Below are 17,584 nucleotides of genomic sequence, written 5' to 3'. Positions count from 1 at the left end.
TCCAAAATGGCTAAATATTCATAAATCTAGGCTTGTTAGGTTTAGAATTTAGGACACGTAAAAAAAAATAGTCCGTTCTTATTGGGGCAGTGAACTCCAAACTTTAACACAATTTAAGGACAGTTGTGAATACATGCATACGTTATTATTTATTTTCCTTTTTGAGAGTTTAGAGCTAATGGTAAATTCCCCTCATCCTGGAAAAGGGCAAAGGTCAAGCTTTAAAGTGCAAAGGGCGAGCCCTTGTCGCCGTGGAAACGTCACAGCTAAGGGGCTAAGGGGGTCTATTGTGTCACCTCATTAAAGAACAAAGTGTTTGTGTGTAAGTAGTGAAAAGTACTTACTGTAATTTACTGGGTAACTGTACTTCACTCATTGACTGCCATTGACAGCAATAGATGTCCATCTTTACTGGGAGACGCATTGGTGGCAATCAATCAGTATTTTACTTAGTTGCTAGAATAGAAAAGAAAATAATAGTGAGTTAGCAAACACATCTCCACAATGTACAGAAAATTCTTTTGTTTCAGCGCTACAGTATGATGTCACCAGCATGGATTTGTAGCTAATACTTAGAAGTCTATATTGAGTCCATATTTTTTTTGTTCGTAGTAACTCAGGATATGCCGATCCCTTGTTTCTGTCGTCGCCGTGGCAACCACACAGCCACAATAGGATGTGTAGGCCTTGTTTCTGGATGAAACCAATACAGCTCACTCACTGTTTTTGTTGCACACCAAAAAAATAAAAATACAAGTACTTCATTTGCACCCGTCCATGTACTACTTGTCCTTCTCAAGGAAAACACCAGCCATCTGGTCTTGTAGGGGTCAGAGGTCAGCTCTTAGACTGGTAATGAGGATGGAGTTGCCAGGGGAGAAAGTGTGTGAGGTCAAAGGTGGCAGGGTCTGTCTACTTCCTGAGCATTAAACATTAACAGGTCTGGTATAAGACCAGACAATAAAAAGGGTTCCATTTTACACATTAACTTCCATCACCTAAGCAAAGTCTCCCACAAAGACAGTCTCCCACAAAGACAGTCAGTTCTTCTTTCAGCACTTTTTATAATTTTGAAATAAACATACGAGTAAATCGCCAAATTGTATTTTCTTCGCCTGACACTGTACTGCTCTCTTCTGGTAATTATGACAAACGCATCTATTTTAGCTTCAAGATGGCCGTCATTAACTTTCACCGCCGCTTTCACTTTTGGAAATCTACCCTTAAAATAGGTTATCTGTTGTTTTGACTCTCGCGTTTGCCATCTTTTTTTTTTCTTACACGAGTCACGTGACCCCGTCAGCTGACTATGCAAACAGGGTCGTAGTGTTGCATCCTGCTTACTTTTAACACTCACCTTATATCCAGTGAGTCAGGCGACATGGACCACCGTCGCGTAGAGCGGGTGGGCCTCTTGTCCCCCCTGGAGGAGTCGAGTGCCGAGATTAGCCGGGACAGCGGCATCGTGTCGCAAAGCGCTAGCAGCCTGTCGATGGTTAGCGACATCCTCAGCAGTGGCACCGTGTCGCAGAGCCCCAGCTTCGGCGCGGCGCCTAACGTCGTCGCGTCGCCCAGTCCAAGCCTTCACGAGGCGGCCGCATCGGCGTCCCAACACGGCCCCGAAAGACACGACGACGACCTCGTCCAAACCTCCATTGCGTACTCTTCCTACGTGAGAGCCACAGCAGGAGAAGAGGTAAACATTTGATCAAAAAAGCGCACCTGGTTCGTTTTAAAAGTGACTATAAATCGTAGTTATTCTCCTTACCTTTGTTTAAACACGTGTTTTTTTAGTTTTTAACTTACTCGGTTCGCAAGACTTTCGAAGACGACACCACTGGAATAACGATGACGTCGTTCACCACCTGAATCTGTTTCAATTTAATTAGCACATTTGGCGTCCACTTGTTGCTAGGCAGAATACGACCACTTCCGCATAGTTACAAGAGGTTTTACAGTCAGATTTGGAGACAACTACTACAAAATAACTTCAATTCTGGAATTTGGAGTTACTTTTTAGCTGGATTTATTCACACACGTGTTAGTTTTGTCACTCTACACATTCCAAAACATAAATGAACCACTTTGTCAAACTCCAATGTTAATTGAATGCGTGTGATAGCGCGTGTAAAGATTGAATACAAATGTGTGCTTTGTGTGTGTGTTTTTTTTTCATCAGAAATTCAAGCCTAATTCATTCTATGTGAATTTGAGCTCATGTGTTTACTATTCTTCTTCCAGATTACCTGCCTGGAGAAAAGCCTGGAGGAAATGTTGACCAGAGTTGACGAGTTTGTCGGCATGCTGGATATGGTAAGGAAGAGGGCGATCTGATGTTACAGACGTGCATTGTTTGCCTGTTTTGTTTCCGACTGCAGATTCGTAGCGAAACGTCGCAGATCGTCAGCGAAAACCTGCCTCAAATTCAACAAAAGTCTGCAGAAATGAGACAACTGTACAGACGCATCGACAAATTAGAGGTAATTCCACATAATGCAAGTTAGTTATTGCTTGGTTTGTTACGATAAATCTATTCCAAGTTGAATGTTCTAGCGTTGATTCATATTTAAAGGGCTTTGTCAAAATGGTGGGAGCTAACGTTAGCGCCATGGAGGAGCAGTTGGTCCATGCTGAGGGAGAAGTGTCCACGCTACCGGGTGCTTTCAAGAAGATTTTCCGCACAATGAGTGTTCCGGGCTTCTTAAATGTGAGCCTTGTTTATTTTAAAGGAAATTTGTAAAGATAAAAAAACGTTAAACTTTCCTTTTTCCTCATATAGAAACCCAACAGTCCACGAAAAACAGCACAACATCCGCACCATCAAGAAATCCCCCGAGTGTTCTGCACAGACGATTACATCGTTACGACGCAACCGGCGGAAAATTCATAAAGATGACGCTAATATCCTCAGCCAATCAATAGCTGAGTCTCTTTCTCTCTCTCTCTTAGCAACAACTCAATGGAGGCACGTGAAGTGACACTGAACTGTAGCAAAAAGTGAGTTTATTGTTTTAAAAAGTGCCTCAAGAGTATTCTTTTCTGCTGGTTGTTAGCGTTGTACAAGTCAAATGCATCTTCCAAGACAATGTTTTTTTTTTTTTTTTTATTATAAAGTTTGTCATAATGTCTGCATGATGTCCTAAATTTATTTCTAATCAGTGTAATTCAATCACCACAAGCAATATGGACCTCAAGTGTTACATGTCTTCCATTTTAAAAAATGCCAATTGTATTTCTAGCTTCTTGTTTCTTACTGGCTGCGTGTTTGTCCTTTTGAAAAAGCACATTGACTTTATTTTAAGTTTGGCTGAATAGTGAAACTGTGCCTGAGCAAGTGGACCTGGTGATGTGATGTCAGCACCGTTGTTTATAAGGATGATTGCTAGAGTAAGATGTTGCCACTTTATTTTGAGCACACTTTGAGAGTACTAAATATTAAAGTTTTTTTATATATACATAATGTGGTGTTTTGTTTGTCTCTCTGGAATGCATCTTGGGATATGTAGTGTACGGGTAAAATATGTTTATGTTGAAGTAGTATTTTAATATTGGGCTTTATTGAAAATGTGGTGGTTCTTAATGTTAAAAATAAAAACATTTGCACTCTGCTGTTTAAAACAAAAACACGGAGGCCAATAGCAACGTTTGAAGCATCAATGAACTACGTTTAGGCCAATCAGAATGCATTCGGAAGCGAACAACATACACGTAAGCTCATTTCGCATTCCCATTGGTCCGTGAGTATGTGACATCATGAGTTGAGAGGTCAACGGGAGTCCTCCATTGCATTGGTCGTACTCGCGTCATTTCAATGCAGATTCGGTTATAAACTTAACTGACTCAAAACTTGTGAGTAAGACATTATCTCCTTAAAAGTAACCGTTTTATCGGCCTTCGTTCGATTTATTACAGGTGTTTATTGCTTGCGATAGCTTGGGACGTAATGGGGAAACGTCCCATGTAAGCTAACTGCAGGCATGTGTTAGCATCTGCAGCTAAGAGTTTGGGGCTTGTTTTAGCACCGCCTAATGCCATTGATAGCTTGGATTTATAAAATGGATTTGAGGGGACTAGATTAGCCACAACGATAACTTCAACTACCTAGCAAACCTTAGTAACGCTTATCCTCACGACTGGAAAACTATACTAGTAAATGGGCAATTCCAGCAGAGGTTTTCGTAGACTTATATTCTGTGATAAAACAGCCATATGCAACCACCACCTCGATAATCCCTAACATTGTAATATTGTCCTATTTTCAATTTTTTAGGTCAGTCATGCAGGGCTGCGACAATGACTTGTGTCAAAAAATTGGTGAAGGTTTTGTGCAAGTGTACTACAACCAGTTTGACAACACCAACAGGATGGAACTGGTTAATCTTTATGTGAGTTTGCCTCATTAATATTGCTTGTTATATGCTAGCAATATCATCCCTTTCCATTTCCTAGGCAGAAGGTGCTACTCTGACATGGGAAGGAATGGTTTTTCATGGGAGACAAGCCATTGCTGGCAAACTGACTGTAAGTATTGTTCAATATAATTAATGTAAAACTACTACTATTTTTTCTCACTGTTGTTTTGACACTTTCAGGGCATGCCGTTCCAGCAAATTAAGCATATAATTACAGACCAAGATGTTCAGCCCACTGTAGACAACAGCATCCTTATCATGGTGTTTGGACAGTTAAAGGTAAAGTATAGAAAAATGCATTCAAATTGAATGAAGTTTAGTTTACCTCATGCATTGGCTTGTTTTTCCCCGACAGACTGACAATGATCCACCGATGGCCTTTCACCAAGTGTTCATGTTGAAAGCACAGAACTGCAACTGGGTGTGCACCAATGATGTCTTCCGTCTGGGTATACACAACATACCCGTGGAATCCTAGTGGACTTGGAAGTCTTCCTTCGCGTTGTCCTCCTTGTTTGTCATGTCGTAGTTTCCCTGAAGAGTTATAACAAAAAAATAAAACCTTTTTTCAGACTTCAAGTTCTTTCTTTTTCATTTGTTGGTGTTTGAAGCAAAGCATGGTGAATAACCCAATGAAAATTTTAAGATACTTTCTAATTATTTTTTACGTGAAATGATATTACAACCACATTTTAGCGTTAAGTGTGTAAGATCCTTGTTTTGTGTCGGTCTTTAAACAATGAGGGACGTCCTTGTCATTTGACAGACTTGCCACTAGATGGCGATTTTCACGAATGACTCGTCTCTAAATTCGTCCCTTTAAATGGCTTGACAACAACACAAAACTTGAATAAAGTCCGTCAGCGACTCAGACGGTCACAATGACACCGACGAGAAGGTGTGAAGACATGGACCGAGTTAGTGACGACCTTCGTGGTGAAACGGTAAGAAGACCAATGCCATTCCCAAGTCATTCTCAGCCATGGATGCTAACGTTAGCTGCAACCTGATTACTGAAAGGCAAATGCATGCGAATTACGTTTAATATTAATACAATTTAATTAAACATAAACACAAATGTCTGCATTTGCGCTTCAAGCTAGCCGAATTTGATCTATTTATTCTTTTATTTTTATTTTTGAACGTGGGTCTACTGCGCACGCGCAGTGACGATCCTTTCGTAACAAGAAAGATGAAAATACTTTATTATTATTATTCTATTAGGGAACAAAATAACGTTACAGCAAAATGACTGATTTTTGTTTTGTTTTATTTTTTTAGATAGAAATATTTAAAACCTGTAATAGTTAAATACCTTTTGTAATTTACTTCTTTTATCCATAGAATGACTTAAAAGACAAATCCCCGGACCTCCAGGAGGAAGAACCTCTACTAAAGGAGAACCCCCGACGCTTTGTCATCTTCCCCATCCAGTACCCCGAAGTTTGGAAGATGTACAAGCAAGCTCAGGCATCCTTCTGGACGGTGGAAGAGGTTACCTTGCTTTTTTTTCTTCATTTTCATCCCAGATCTCCTCAACTAAACCACTGTGGCTCTTTCAGGTGGATCTGTCCAAAGACCTGCCCCACTGGGACCACCTCAAACCGGAGGAGAGGCACTTTATCTCGCACGTTTTGGCCTTCTTTGCGGCCAGCGATGGTATTGTCAACGAGAACCTGGTAAAAAAAATACATATTAGAACGTAATTTATTTGCAATGTTATTGTGCTCTCACACAACTGACATTCAACCATTTTGTTGTAAACACTGTGGTACTAAGATCCTGTTTACAGCCTATAATAGGATAGCTTTGCTCAAAATGAAAAAAAAAGATGTTGTAATGTGCTGTTTTAGCAAATATAGAGGAGTTAAAGTCTCAAAATATATAGAGAAGTGAGGAAATATAAAGTACAGTCCCTGAAAAGTGAAGAATATACCTACATTTGTGTTTGTTGTGCAGGTGCAGAGGTTCTGCCAGGAAGTTCAAGTCCCCGAGGTGCGCGCCTTCTACAGCTTCCAGATCCTGATCGAGACGGTTCACTCTGAGATGTACAGCATGCTCATCAATACTTACATACGGGACCTCAAGGAAAGGTCCGTTACCCCCCTAACCTTCATATGCTATCTTGTTACAAGTTGCATTACATATTTATCTAATTTGACACTAGCAACGGCTAGCAATGGTAGCTCAACTGATTTTTTTGTTGTTTTTGACGAGGGCACCTGTTCAAAACACTTGTTTTGGGGGGGAGGGGCTGCAGCTGGGGTAACTATCTTAACTGTCAAACGATGTGTTCTGTGTTTTCTTTTATGCTTCCTACTAATTGATGCTAAGTATAAGTCGAGTGTATTTTTATGTTTATTTATATTGTTTCCTTCCTGTGGTTTTAGGGACTTTCTCTTCAACGCCATTCAAACGCTGCCGTGCGTGAGACGCAAGGCCGACTGGGCGCGCCAGTGGATAAATGACGCACAAGCTTCGTTTGGTGAGAATCAACTCTGTAATTGACAGTTAAGTCGGATTGCAAAGTCTGATTGGCTCCAGCACCCCACAGCTCTCACAAATTTACACATAAATAATAATATGATATAATAATAATGAATTATGGTCATTTATTTTCCTTCAGTTAAGTATTTAGTTTTAACGGGAAAAAAATACAGGAAAAAAACTATAAAGCACACTAAAAACCAATTTTTTTTTAGCCGAGCGAATGGTGGCCTTTGCCGCCGTGGAGGGCATTTTCTTCTCCGGCTCATTCGCCGCAATCTACTGGTTGAAGAAACGAGGCCTAATGCCCGGCCTCACCTACTCTAATGAGCTCATCAGCCGCGACGAGGTATACTCACAAAATTAGCGTCGGTAGCTAGCACGCCAGCTAACGCCACCTTCTTCTTCTTCAGGGACTGCACTGCAACTTTGCCTGTCTGCTGTACAGCTTCCTAGTAAAGAAGCCATCCGAGGACAGGGTGAAGGACATCATCACCAAAGCCGTCACCATTGAGCAGGTTGGACATTCTTTTCCGTCTGGCTCAGTTTGTGACACCCAAGAGGAAGGAATCTGTAATAAAAACAATGTGTTGTCAAATCAGGAGTTTCTGTCTGAGGCCTTGCCAGTGGAGTTGATAGGAATCAACTCTACGTTGATGAAGCAGTACATCCAGTTTGTGGCCGACCGCCTCCTAGTGGACCTGGGTCTAGCCAAGGTAGTAATCCCTTCACTCATTAATGATATTTATTATCTGATTGAATTGTCTTTTTTTTTTAAATGTTATACTTATGTTATACTAAAGGTTTACTCGTCTGGGAACCCGTTTGACTTCATGGAGACTATTTCGCTGGAGGGGAAGACCAATTTCTTTGAGAAACGAGTGGGCGAGTACCAGAGATTCGGAGTCATGTCCAACATGATGGACTGCCAGTTCACTCTGGATGCAGACTTTTGAAACTTTTTATATTGCTATTAGTAATTTATTTTGGCCACCAATGCTGATCGATAACACACATCAGGATCTTGTAGTCTACAGTACAAATGTATGGACAATATTGACAGCATTTTGGTGAACCTGTTTAAACAAAAAAGTTGAATTTATGAATGAACATATGCAAGCATTTTCAAATGTTAGCTAGTCATGTAATGAGAAGATTATCCTATTTTTTAGACTTGATTTTATGAACTTTGGTGACGTTTGTGGGTTTTTTTCTGGATAAAAAAGATCCAGCACCCCCTGCGACCCTTGTGAGGCTAAGTGGTTCAGAAAAGGAAGAATGAAAAATAAAATGCATTATAAAATCAGTATATCTAGTGTAGTTTTGAATTTAGGCACTCCTGTTCAATTGACGGCGGTAATCAGTCATTAAATTGGCGTTTAGACCACTGAAGAAGAAAAAGAAGGAAGCAAACACTTTGGGTTAGCATGCGGGTGCTAATGGCTAGCAGCTAATTGGCTAGCGTCCTAGCCGCTCCGGTGTTCCGCTTCATTCGAAAGCCACAATGGCCGGAGATTGGCGACAATGGCGAGGCTTTGCCTTGGAGGAAGCCGAGCTCCTCGGTGGCCGCCTTAAACATCTAATGTCCTCGGGCCAAGCGTTCGTCCAAAGCCGCCTGGGCTGGGACCTCGGTCTGGAACCAGAGCTTTACCCTACCTGGCTTGTGCTGACGACGGCCGCTTTGGGTGCGCTGCTCCTGCTCGCCACCTTCTGGGCCGCCTTTTGCGGCGGAGGGAATGACCGGAGGAGGAAGCGGAGCGTCCCGCAGCCGCAGCCCCAGACGACGACGCCACCACCGCCGGGCAGCATCCGTAGCGGCCAGCTGGCTGTCAAAACACCGCTAATCAAGAGAGCAAAGCCGGAGGAAACGAAGAGAAAAAACGTCAAGAAAGTGGGAGACAAGGTTTGTTGTCTTCCTTGTTTACCACTAGCCGTCGGCTAGTTCGTATAGCCGGCTGATTTCAATTGCTTGATTTGCAACAATAACGAGGACGCCATTTTGTCATAATTCTATTGATGTTGAAGTAATGACATGTGACCGAGTTCATTTTAAATCCTTCTTTCATTCCCATTTTTTTTACATCATCCCCAATATAATTTTGATGACAAAATGTGTATGAATGTTGAATCAATTGAAGTGAGTAATTATAGTTTTACTATAATAGTTAAAAAAAAACCTTGCCAATGATCACCTCAATTATTAAATTGGAACCCTATTCTTTATAAATGATTGCCATATTTGAACAGAAACCTCAGCCTAACGGAGAATCTGCTTCCGCCGTGGTCGTGCAACAGGAAGTCAAAGTCCCCAAGGTGCTCCCTAGGCCGCCACCCGTCAAAACCCGGAAGGTAGGTTCTCCATTCTCTCTTTAGTCCCGGCAACCAGATTCACGTCGAATGTTTCCTTCTTGTGGACAGGCGGCCAAACCTAAAGAACCGTTGCCGGTACAGGTAAAGAAAGAAAAGAAAAGCAAAGCGAATGTCAAAGCGGCGGTGGCGGCGGTCATCACGCTTGATGTGAAAGAATCTGACGAAGGTAAGAATTGCCTTCAACTTGGTTGAAGATTTCTTCACAAAAACTGCATTTTGTGGCCTTCAGGGACGTGGGAGACTAAAGTCAGTAACCGGGAGAAGAAACAGCAGCGACGGAAGGACAAGGGTCCCGAGACCCTCGCTGTGCCAGAAGATGCAAATGCTGCCAAGGGCCATGTGAAGAAGAAAAGCACAGAAGCTCATGGTAACTTAACAACATTATACTCATGCACAACGCTAGATGGCGTCTAACTGCCTTAAACCAAATGCTGAACACTGATGGTTTATTTACAACTATGAATGCACTTTAGTTGCTATCTCCTCATTTTAGAGTCCCAACCCTCAAAATCAGTCGTCAAAGCGCCGCCCCCCGCCCGGCTTGGCGAGGGCGTCGACGGCCGGCGCGACTTTTCTGACAAAACCCCGACTTCCGCCGAGACTGTCAAGTGGGGTTCCCGCCAACGTGGCCGAGGAGAACCCGGCATCCAGGAATCGCAAGGGGGTTCCCAGACCTGGCTAGCTAACGGCAAATCCGACCCGGATGCGGTTTCATACTCGGCGCTGCGAGCCAACCCGGCAGGTAAGTCATATGGATGATTGACACGGTGTGGCATTTCAACGCCAACCCGTCTGCTGGTCTCCTTCAGAACTGGCGGGCCAAGATGATGGCCAATGGGGCGCTTCGAGTGAGTTCACGCCATCTGAACAACAACGCTAATGTAGTCTTATGGTGCTAATTGAAAGAATGCTTCTGCGCCATAGATGGCGTTGACCTGGGCTCCGATTGGAGCGCCCCCGCCGAACACTGGGGCAACTACGAGGGTCCCACATTGACGAGTCAACTGATGGAGAAGCCCCCTGTGGCTAAGGTCAGTCTATAATTGGAGTCGAATGAGGCCATAAACATAACTTTATAACTACAACTATAAGTTGAAAACATTGACTGCTATTGAATTAAAAATGACATTGTAGGTGGTGTCTGTCAAGAAAGATGACCAGAATCTAGAAGGGGGCGCTGCAATTTCCAAGAAGAAGAGGAAAAAGAAAAAGAAGAATGAAGAGGAAGCCGTGTCTGAGGTAAGACATATTTTCACCATGTCCATCAAAAATGTGCTACTGTCGCTTTAAATGGACTTCTATCCATTAATAGGCTGTAAACCCAGCACCCAAATTGGAAGTGGTTCCCACCGTCGCCACTCAAAAATCCAGCACATCATCGTCTCGGCGTAAGTGCTCTTTATTTTTCAAATTGACAAACAAGTGTGCTGAAGTCAAGCAACCATTTTGTGTTTTTCTAGAACGACCCGAGCAGAATGCGACAGGAGGGACGGCAAAAAAAGAGAAGAAAAAAGTCAAAAAGGAAACTTAAAAAGTGGCCGTTTGGGGAGGTTTATTTTAATTTTTTTTTTAACCAAACGTTTGATGTATTGAATACGTCGTTAAGCAATAACAAGAAGCTACTCTTGACTTTTTTAAAAGACAAAGACGATAATCCACCATCGTCAGTGATGTCAAATGCGTTGAGGAGGGGGTCCTATGGACCTCTTGGTCTTTTTTGCACTATTTTTTTGCGCCGCAGTGGACTTTTAAATTTTTTTTTTTTAATCAAAGGACTTTTTTTGCACTTAATTGGCGTGAATGAAAAAATACTGTAATGTCTTTTTAGTGAGTTGGAATGAAAGGACAATAGAAATAAATTTAGTGCAATCTAAGTTAAATATGATTGGTAAGAAAGTTTTGGATGAATTTGAGCTAGTTTTAAGGTGGAGAATGTATGAGTAGCTTTCATTTTTAACAACAAAAACAACTGCAGGAATTGTATTACGTTGCCTTAACTTGTTTTTAATTGTATATAGAAACTGGCATCAGTGCCAGTTTTTTTGGGCGTGTGCCATCTTATTCTACGTTTTAACATCATCTAAGTCTTGCATGACTTTAACAAATAGCAACAGTAAAATGTCATTGGTCTATTGTGTTAATGTTTTTTTTTCTATTAAAAAAACAAAGTCACTTGTATAATTCAAAAGAATAAAAATAAATGTTAAGGACCAAGTTTTTTGGGGCGTCAATGTACGTAAAAACTTTGACTTACAAGCTGGCTACAAAGTTAGTCAAAAGAATCCCTCACCTTTTATGATTATGATGATGAAGATGATGATGAGGATGATGATGATGATGGGGAGGATGATGATGATGATGGTCACAAGGGGAAAGAAACCCGTGGCGTGGTAGACGTCTTCTGGAGCAAGGACAAACATGAAAGCACTTTTAACAGATTCTAGACCAAAAATACCCAGTTTGCAATGATTATTTACTTTATTTCATGATAAATTATGAGTGTATTCCGCAACAGAAAATAACCAATGATCACAAAGTCAACCAGACAAATGAGATCAAATCTACAACCATGTTTTAGGTTCTTTAAAAGCAAATTAAATGAGCTTTTATTTGAAAGGCCATCTCGTCTTTTCATTTTTCATATTTACGATACACACATTGCTAATAGATGAATAGTTTACACGTCTGATGAAAGGAGGTGTGTGTGTGTGTGTGTGGGGGGGGGGGGGGGGTTCCTATCGGTTCAGAAAATGTCAGGCCGTCGATAAGCAAAGTGCAACACAATGTCGTCTCCTGATTGGTTGCTGGGTGTACGCACAAAGAATAGCTCAAAGGTTGCTATTTGTCTAAAGTGTTATAAAATATAGGAAGTTATTCTTGTAAGATGTTCTGTAAAGGTTTGCAAAATAGTATTGTGAAGGCTTGTAAAATGGTTGTAAAATTCTTATTTGTATTGTAAACTGAATGAACTTGCCATTGTTTAGTATAATATAACTGTAAAATCTTAAATGTGTGCTCAAATTGGTTGCAAAATGCCATTGTGTGATGTCAAATTAAGTCAACGACAATGTGGAGATGTAAAAATATAAGTTAGTATGTTAGGTTCTGTGATTTGTGTTAAAAGTTAGTGATGCAAAATAATGTCAGCTATGGCATTGTTCTAGAATTTGTTGTCAAACTGGATTGGGGTGACGCCACCTTGTCAGTAGCAGCGCAGGAAGAAGGTGTTGCAGGCCGTTCCTCGCAGGCAGTCGCACAATCGCCCGATACGGGGTCCGTGTTTCATGGCGCAGCGCTCGCCCACGTCGCACTGGCAAAAAAAGCAACGCCGTTAGCATTCAAGCTAACGCCAAGGAGCCAAAAGAGCGTCTTTCTCACCCTGGGAATGACGCTGGCCCTTTTCTCCAGCGACAGGCCGCTTCGACTTTCCGCTTCGTCCAGGAAGTCCTGAAGCGCCTCGGCCTGCGTCAAGATCGGAGGGCGAAAGACGTCAGCCAGACGTAACGGTCGCTCGCCACTCTAGCGGGCGACTAATGAGCTAAACCATCCATCGATTGATACGATTGGAGGGAAATCAAGCTTGACTCACCAGCTCGTCGTCGGCCAGTTGCGTGAGGTTGTCGTCATCCGGCGCGGCCGATCTTTGACCCCGGCAGAGGCTGAGGGTCAGCAGAGACACGCACGCGTACAGGAAGAGGAATGCTCGAAGGCTCTCCATTGTTGATGAAAAACCTAATGACACACAGATGAAATTATTACCTTTTTTTGCCATTGATTGGTCTGTTGTCAACAATATACACATACACATGTATAAAAACAAACATTTTTTGGCAGTTAAAACAATTAACTTTATATAGAACAAGTGAATAATTCTGGTCATTTTATATATACATATTTAGTACTTAAGACCTTTAACCCCTTTTAGAGCCAACTGGATATTTTTTAATATATTTTATTTATTTTTACATGTAAAACCTCTAACCAATTTTATAACAAATGACTACTATTGGGCATGTTTAATTTTTAAAAATATTTTTTTCTGGGATAGTAAGACCTCTTGACTATTTTAGTCATTTAAAAAAAATGTAAATATCGGCAATTATAAAGATATATAATTGTAAATGAGGAATACATACTTGTAAGAAGATAAAATGGACAATTTTAGAATAAAATTGTCCGTTTTTTTGATCATCTTTGCGACTCAAGTCAATAAACATGTTGACTAAATACTAGACTGGTTCCCACTTAACATCAGATGACACAGTTGTGTTAAATCTTCTAATTATATCAAAGCGTGTACACCTGTGGAAAAAAAAAACATGCAAGTCCACAAGGAGAAAAATGTAAAAACTCACCTGGTGGTCGGATGGTAACTTTTTCTTCTTCTCTTGCGGTTGTTCTAGTTGTCGTGGTGACAAGGGTGGCGAGGTCTGGCGGCGTCTTGGCTTTTATAGCGACCGCTCCTCCTCTCTCTCCTGGCCCCCGACCGCTCATCATTGGTCACGTGGCGCTGGCGTCACCTCAAAAAAGTGCGCCCGGCGTTGATGGATGAAAGCGCCGTTCGCTCAATATTCAACAGGTCACCCGCCGCAAGGTGAGCGGACGCCACGGTTCACGTGGCGTCCAGTCACCGTCAATGTCGCTGAAAGAGTCTGCCTCTGATTTTCCAGCGGTGACAACGGCGTCCGTTTCACCTTGCAGCGACCTGTTGAATAAAACCTCCGAGTTGGAAGTCGTTAACACAGTGGCGTTAAAGGTACGGCGAGTGTTGACAAGGACCGCGGTGGGCTCGTTGACAGCCGCCGCCGCCGGCGGCCTTGTGTTTATTTTAGATTATGGAATTCACCAGAAGACGCTGGTCCAAGTGGCAAAGCACCATGGGAAGGAGATGACCCCCAGGCGAGGGTCACACCCTCGGCAGATTGTCAAAAGATGACAAAACGCCGCCTTTTGGACTGAATACATTGAAAAAGGAACATCGTTTGTCTTCAAATGACGCACAAATGCAAAACCATTCAACTTTTGTAAAACTTCATAGGAAAGTACATAAGAACAATGATGTATACAAAGGGTTATTAGTGTGTGAGTGCCAAGAATGATTTTGACTCATTAACTGCTATTGACTGCAGTAAATGTTCAATCCACTAGAAGTGAGGCGTCTTCAGGCTGACAAAGAAATTTCCATTCAAAGTAGAAAGATGATTAGATGTATATCATCACTGTAAGCTTAAATTGATTGAAAAAGTGAGCATGAACTCATTTTTTATTTGAAGAGCTGAAGTTTAAAACAACAAAAACAATGCGAGTACACATTTCCGACTCAATGATGTATTGATTGATAGTAATGAAATAATTCATTAACAAAAAAGCCACTTGTCTCGTGTGTGTTTGTGATTGACCTTGATTGAGGGGCGGGGGGCGGGTCACGTGTGTATTTCCATGACGACCACCATCATCGTCATCATCATCGTCATCACCTGCCAGAAGTCAAGCAGAGGAAAAAAGTTAGCATTACGCTGTTTTGGTTTGGAAGTGGACTCCATTGGCTGCCATTGATAGCAATAGACGTCCTTTCCTAGCTCAAATTAAAAAAAGACACACTCTTCTCACTGCCAACTCTCTCGCTTCAAATAGATTGGACACTTACTACAGTCTGTGGCACCAAAGTAGTATTTTAGACTTATAGGCCGCAGTGGGTCTTACCGACAGTGCCGAGGTCAACGACACCGCCTTGTCGGTGACTCCGCCCCCTGGCATGCGCGGCGTCGCCGTGGTCACCCACGCTTCGTCTTCATTGTCGTCCTCGTGCGAGTCCAGGAGGTGCGTTCGGTTCTTCAGGAACTCGTCGAGGTCCTCGCTGCTTGTGTTGCCTACGAGCATGCATATGAACGCATGAACAGACAGTTTGCATACGTGTGTGTGTGTGTGTGTTGGAGTGAGTTTTTTTGTGTGTTTCAGAGTCTGCGTAGGAGCGAGTGGGTGAAATGTGTGTGGATTAATTTTTTGTATGTTTGTAAATGTATGGGTGATATTTTCTGACCGTCTTTTGTATTTAAATGAAGGTGTTGTGCTGACTCACTGAAGAAGCTGTAGTGAAGTGTTGCATTCAAGTCATCATATTCATATTCTGGAAATGACGTCACCTCGGCCTGGCACACTAATCACACACACACACACAAACAGAGTGAATACAAGGCGCCACGAGTCTCTGTGAACGGACAAGAAAAGATAAGAATGCTGGAACACAAGTGGGAGTCTAAACATGAATCATGCAAACAGGGCCTTTTTTTTCCTCCACTAATAGAAAACACACCTGGACATCATCTGTCCGTGTGTCCGATCCCACGATCTTACATATTGACACGTACATCCCCTTCAAGCAATGATTGACGAATGAAGTTCACGCACCGATAGGAATATTTGTGCAATGACTACCCCACGTCCCAGTCCAAAATGAATTGGACGTCTATTGCCGTCAAAGACATGGAATTACGGCGAGTACTCACCGGCAGTGATGATCAAGACAATCGTGAGCGCCGACACACAAAAGGCCGCCATCCCGCATCCACTTGTTGCACGTGTGTGTTTGTGTTAATGTGTGTGAACTACAAGGAAGAGGAGTGGGCGGGGCTAGGTCCGATTTGGGCATGGTCTAAAAGCAAGGCTTGGGGTATCCACAGCTGCGCTTTTCCTTCCAAGGTTCCTGGTTTCTAGCCAAAAAGACGTCCCCGGGAATTGATGTCTTCTTTATCTTCTTCTCACAGAAACTTTGCCAACTAGAAGAACTACAAAAGTACAGTTAATGCAGCAAAAGGTTCAATTTGGGGGGGTTTAACAAAAGTTCTTTGTTTGACCGTGGCGCAGCTGGACGTTCAACAATGGAGCAAAACACCCACATGCGCAAAAAAAAAAGAGTTCCTGTGGCATTCTTGGTTTTTCCGTTCTCAGGACACCAAAGGAATGGATTGGGATGAATCATTTGATCCCGATGATGTCAGGGGTCAAAGGTCAAGCAGGGCCGGTTAACATTTTTAATCCGAATTAATTGCGATGAATCACATTAGATGAAATTAAGTAAAGTAGTAGAAATTGGCATACTTTTGTTTTAAATGTACTCCGAAATGAATTAAAGAATATATTCGCCCATTGACTGCCATTGATGGCAATAGATGTCCAATTTAATTGCTAAAAAAAACAGTTAAAATATATATTATGATTAGGCTGGAGCCTATCCCTGTACCAGCCAAAGTGTCAATTCATTTGCTGTCAACCCTCCCACTTAAAGTAAATTAGACATCTATTTCCATTCAATGGCAGATGAGTAAAAAGTCTAGTTTCTTGGCACGTATGAATTTGACAGGCAGTGTCGGAATTTTTTAAATTTAGCATCTGTGAGAAGGCTTCCCTTTCCCAGCATGCCCTGGGCCGAGAAAGCCGGAGATGCCAGATGCGCTCTGCCTTGCACTTTGAACCCCCTACGGAGCGCGCCATTGTCACACGGGATGGCGTCACGTGACCATCATGTCACTTGTCATATTGTGTGTTCCACTTCCTGTCCACTTTTGTGTGTTGAAAAGCAACACAATGTGAAGCGCGTGCGTTTTATTGACGTGTTTACAGGATGCGCACTCACACACACGCGCCACAGGGGACTTACAGCTTCTTTTTCCCACGATGCAATTTAAGTTTAAATCATCGGGGTGCAGAACTTTTGCCTACATTGAAGAAAGTCAATTTGATGACACAAAGGCATGACAAATAAACATTTAACTTATGATTTTAATGATCAAAATATTTAAAAAATGTATAACTGGTCTCTCATTTGCTATTTACAATAAACCTTTGAACAATTTGAATGAACAATTTCCAATCAGTAAAGAGCAAACAACAAAGTTGAGGCTGGAATACTTTAACACAACAGCAGATGTCACCAAAGCTTCATTTCTCCTTAACTCTTTCAGTGCCATTGACGATAATAGACGTCTATGCAGTGAGATTTCCCTTTAATATTCAATAAATAAAAGGTGACTTACCTTTACAGACGTCCAATCATCTTTTTGCTATGACTGTTAGTTTGACTAGTAGACGTCCAATCATTGAAGAGAAGGAACGTGTTTATTCGCTGCCACCCAACCAAATGGATTGGACGTCTGTGACCGTCAATGGCAGCCAATGAAGTTAAGGGGGGGAAAAAAAGCCGATTTAGAAAGCTTTGATGATTTGAAACCAAATATACCAGAAACTATGCCTCAATGTAAAAAAAAAAAACATCTTTTGGAACACCAAATACTCGCCAATACGGCGACTCACGACAT

The 17,584-nt window shown here is 42.0% G+C and overlaps 4 protein-coding genes and 1 long non-coding RNA gene across 5 annotated transcripts; 4 read left to right on the top strand and 1 right to left on the bottom strand.

Annotated features, from left to right (window-relative positions):
• Positions 1–1,272: 1,272 nt before the first annotated feature.
• Positions 1,273–3,460, top strand: bloc1s4 (biogenesis of lysosomal organelles complex-1, subunit 4, cappuccino). Its single transcript, XM_077743215.1, has 5 exons — positions 1,273–1,696; positions 2,242–2,313; positions 2,379–2,480; positions 2,573–2,707; positions 2,780–3,460. Exons 1-5 carry the CDS (start codon positions 1,382–1,384, stop codon positions 2,888–2,890), a joined length of 735 nt encoding a protein of 244 aa, XP_077599341.1. The 5' UTR covers positions 1,273–1,381; the 3' UTR covers positions 2,891–3,460.
• Positions 2,936–9,107, bottom strand: LOC144214655 (uncharacterized). The gene is made up of 5 exons (XR_013330264.1): positions 8,556–9,107; positions 7,259–7,470; positions 6,353–6,453; positions 5,912–6,088; positions 2,936–4,946 (listed from the first exon to the last, which is right to left on the bottom strand). It is a non-coding gene; the product is annotated as an uncharacterized LOC144214655 (long non-coding RNA).
• On the top strand, positions 3,703–4,991 carry LOC144214654 (nuclear transport factor 2-like). The gene is made up of 5 exons (XM_077743218.1): positions 3,703–3,849; positions 4,271–4,385; positions 4,450–4,521; positions 4,593–4,691; positions 4,768–4,991. The coding sequence occupies exons 2-5, from the start codon at positions 4,278–4,280 to the stop codon at positions 4,888–4,890; spliced, it is 402 nt and encodes a 133-aa protein (XP_077599344.1). The 5' UTR covers positions 3,703–3,849; positions 4,271–4,277; the 3' UTR covers positions 4,891–4,991.
• On the top strand, positions 5,177–8,206 carry rrm2b (ribonucleotide reductase M2 b). The gene is made up of 9 exons (XM_077743214.1): positions 5,177–5,356; positions 5,757–5,906; positions 5,975–6,091; positions 6,372–6,505; positions 6,803–6,897; positions 7,115–7,248; positions 7,313–7,417; positions 7,502–7,615; positions 7,703–8,206. Exons 1-9 carry the CDS (start codon positions 5,294–5,296, stop codon positions 7,853–7,855), a joined length of 1,065 nt encoding a protein of 354 aa, XP_077599340.1. The 5' UTR covers positions 5,177–5,293; the 3' UTR covers positions 7,856–8,206.
• LOC144214649 (protein LYRIC-like) lies at positions 8,305–11,483 on the top strand. Its single transcript, XM_077743213.1, has 9 exons — positions 8,305–8,802; positions 9,147–9,248; positions 9,318–9,435; positions 9,499–9,636; positions 9,763–10,011; positions 10,194–10,300; positions 10,404–10,508; positions 10,582–10,657; positions 10,730–11,483. The coding sequence occupies exons 1-9, from the start codon at positions 8,404–8,406 to the stop codon at positions 10,798–10,800; spliced, it is 1,365 nt and encodes a 454-aa protein (XP_077599339.1). The 5' UTR covers positions 8,305–8,403; the 3' UTR covers positions 10,801–11,483.
• The last annotated feature ends 6,101 nt before the right edge of the window (positions 11,484–17,584 follow it).

Source organism: Stigmatopora nigra, chromosome 21 (assembly GCF_051989575.1).
Source record: "Stigmatopora nigra isolate UIUO_SnigA chromosome 21, RoL_Snig_1.1, whole genome shotgun sequence".
NCBI lineage: Eukaryota > Metazoa > Chordata > Actinopteri > Syngnathiformes > Syngnathidae > Stigmatopora > Stigmatopora nigra.
This window is presented reverse-complemented; position numbering and strand designations above follow the sequence as displayed.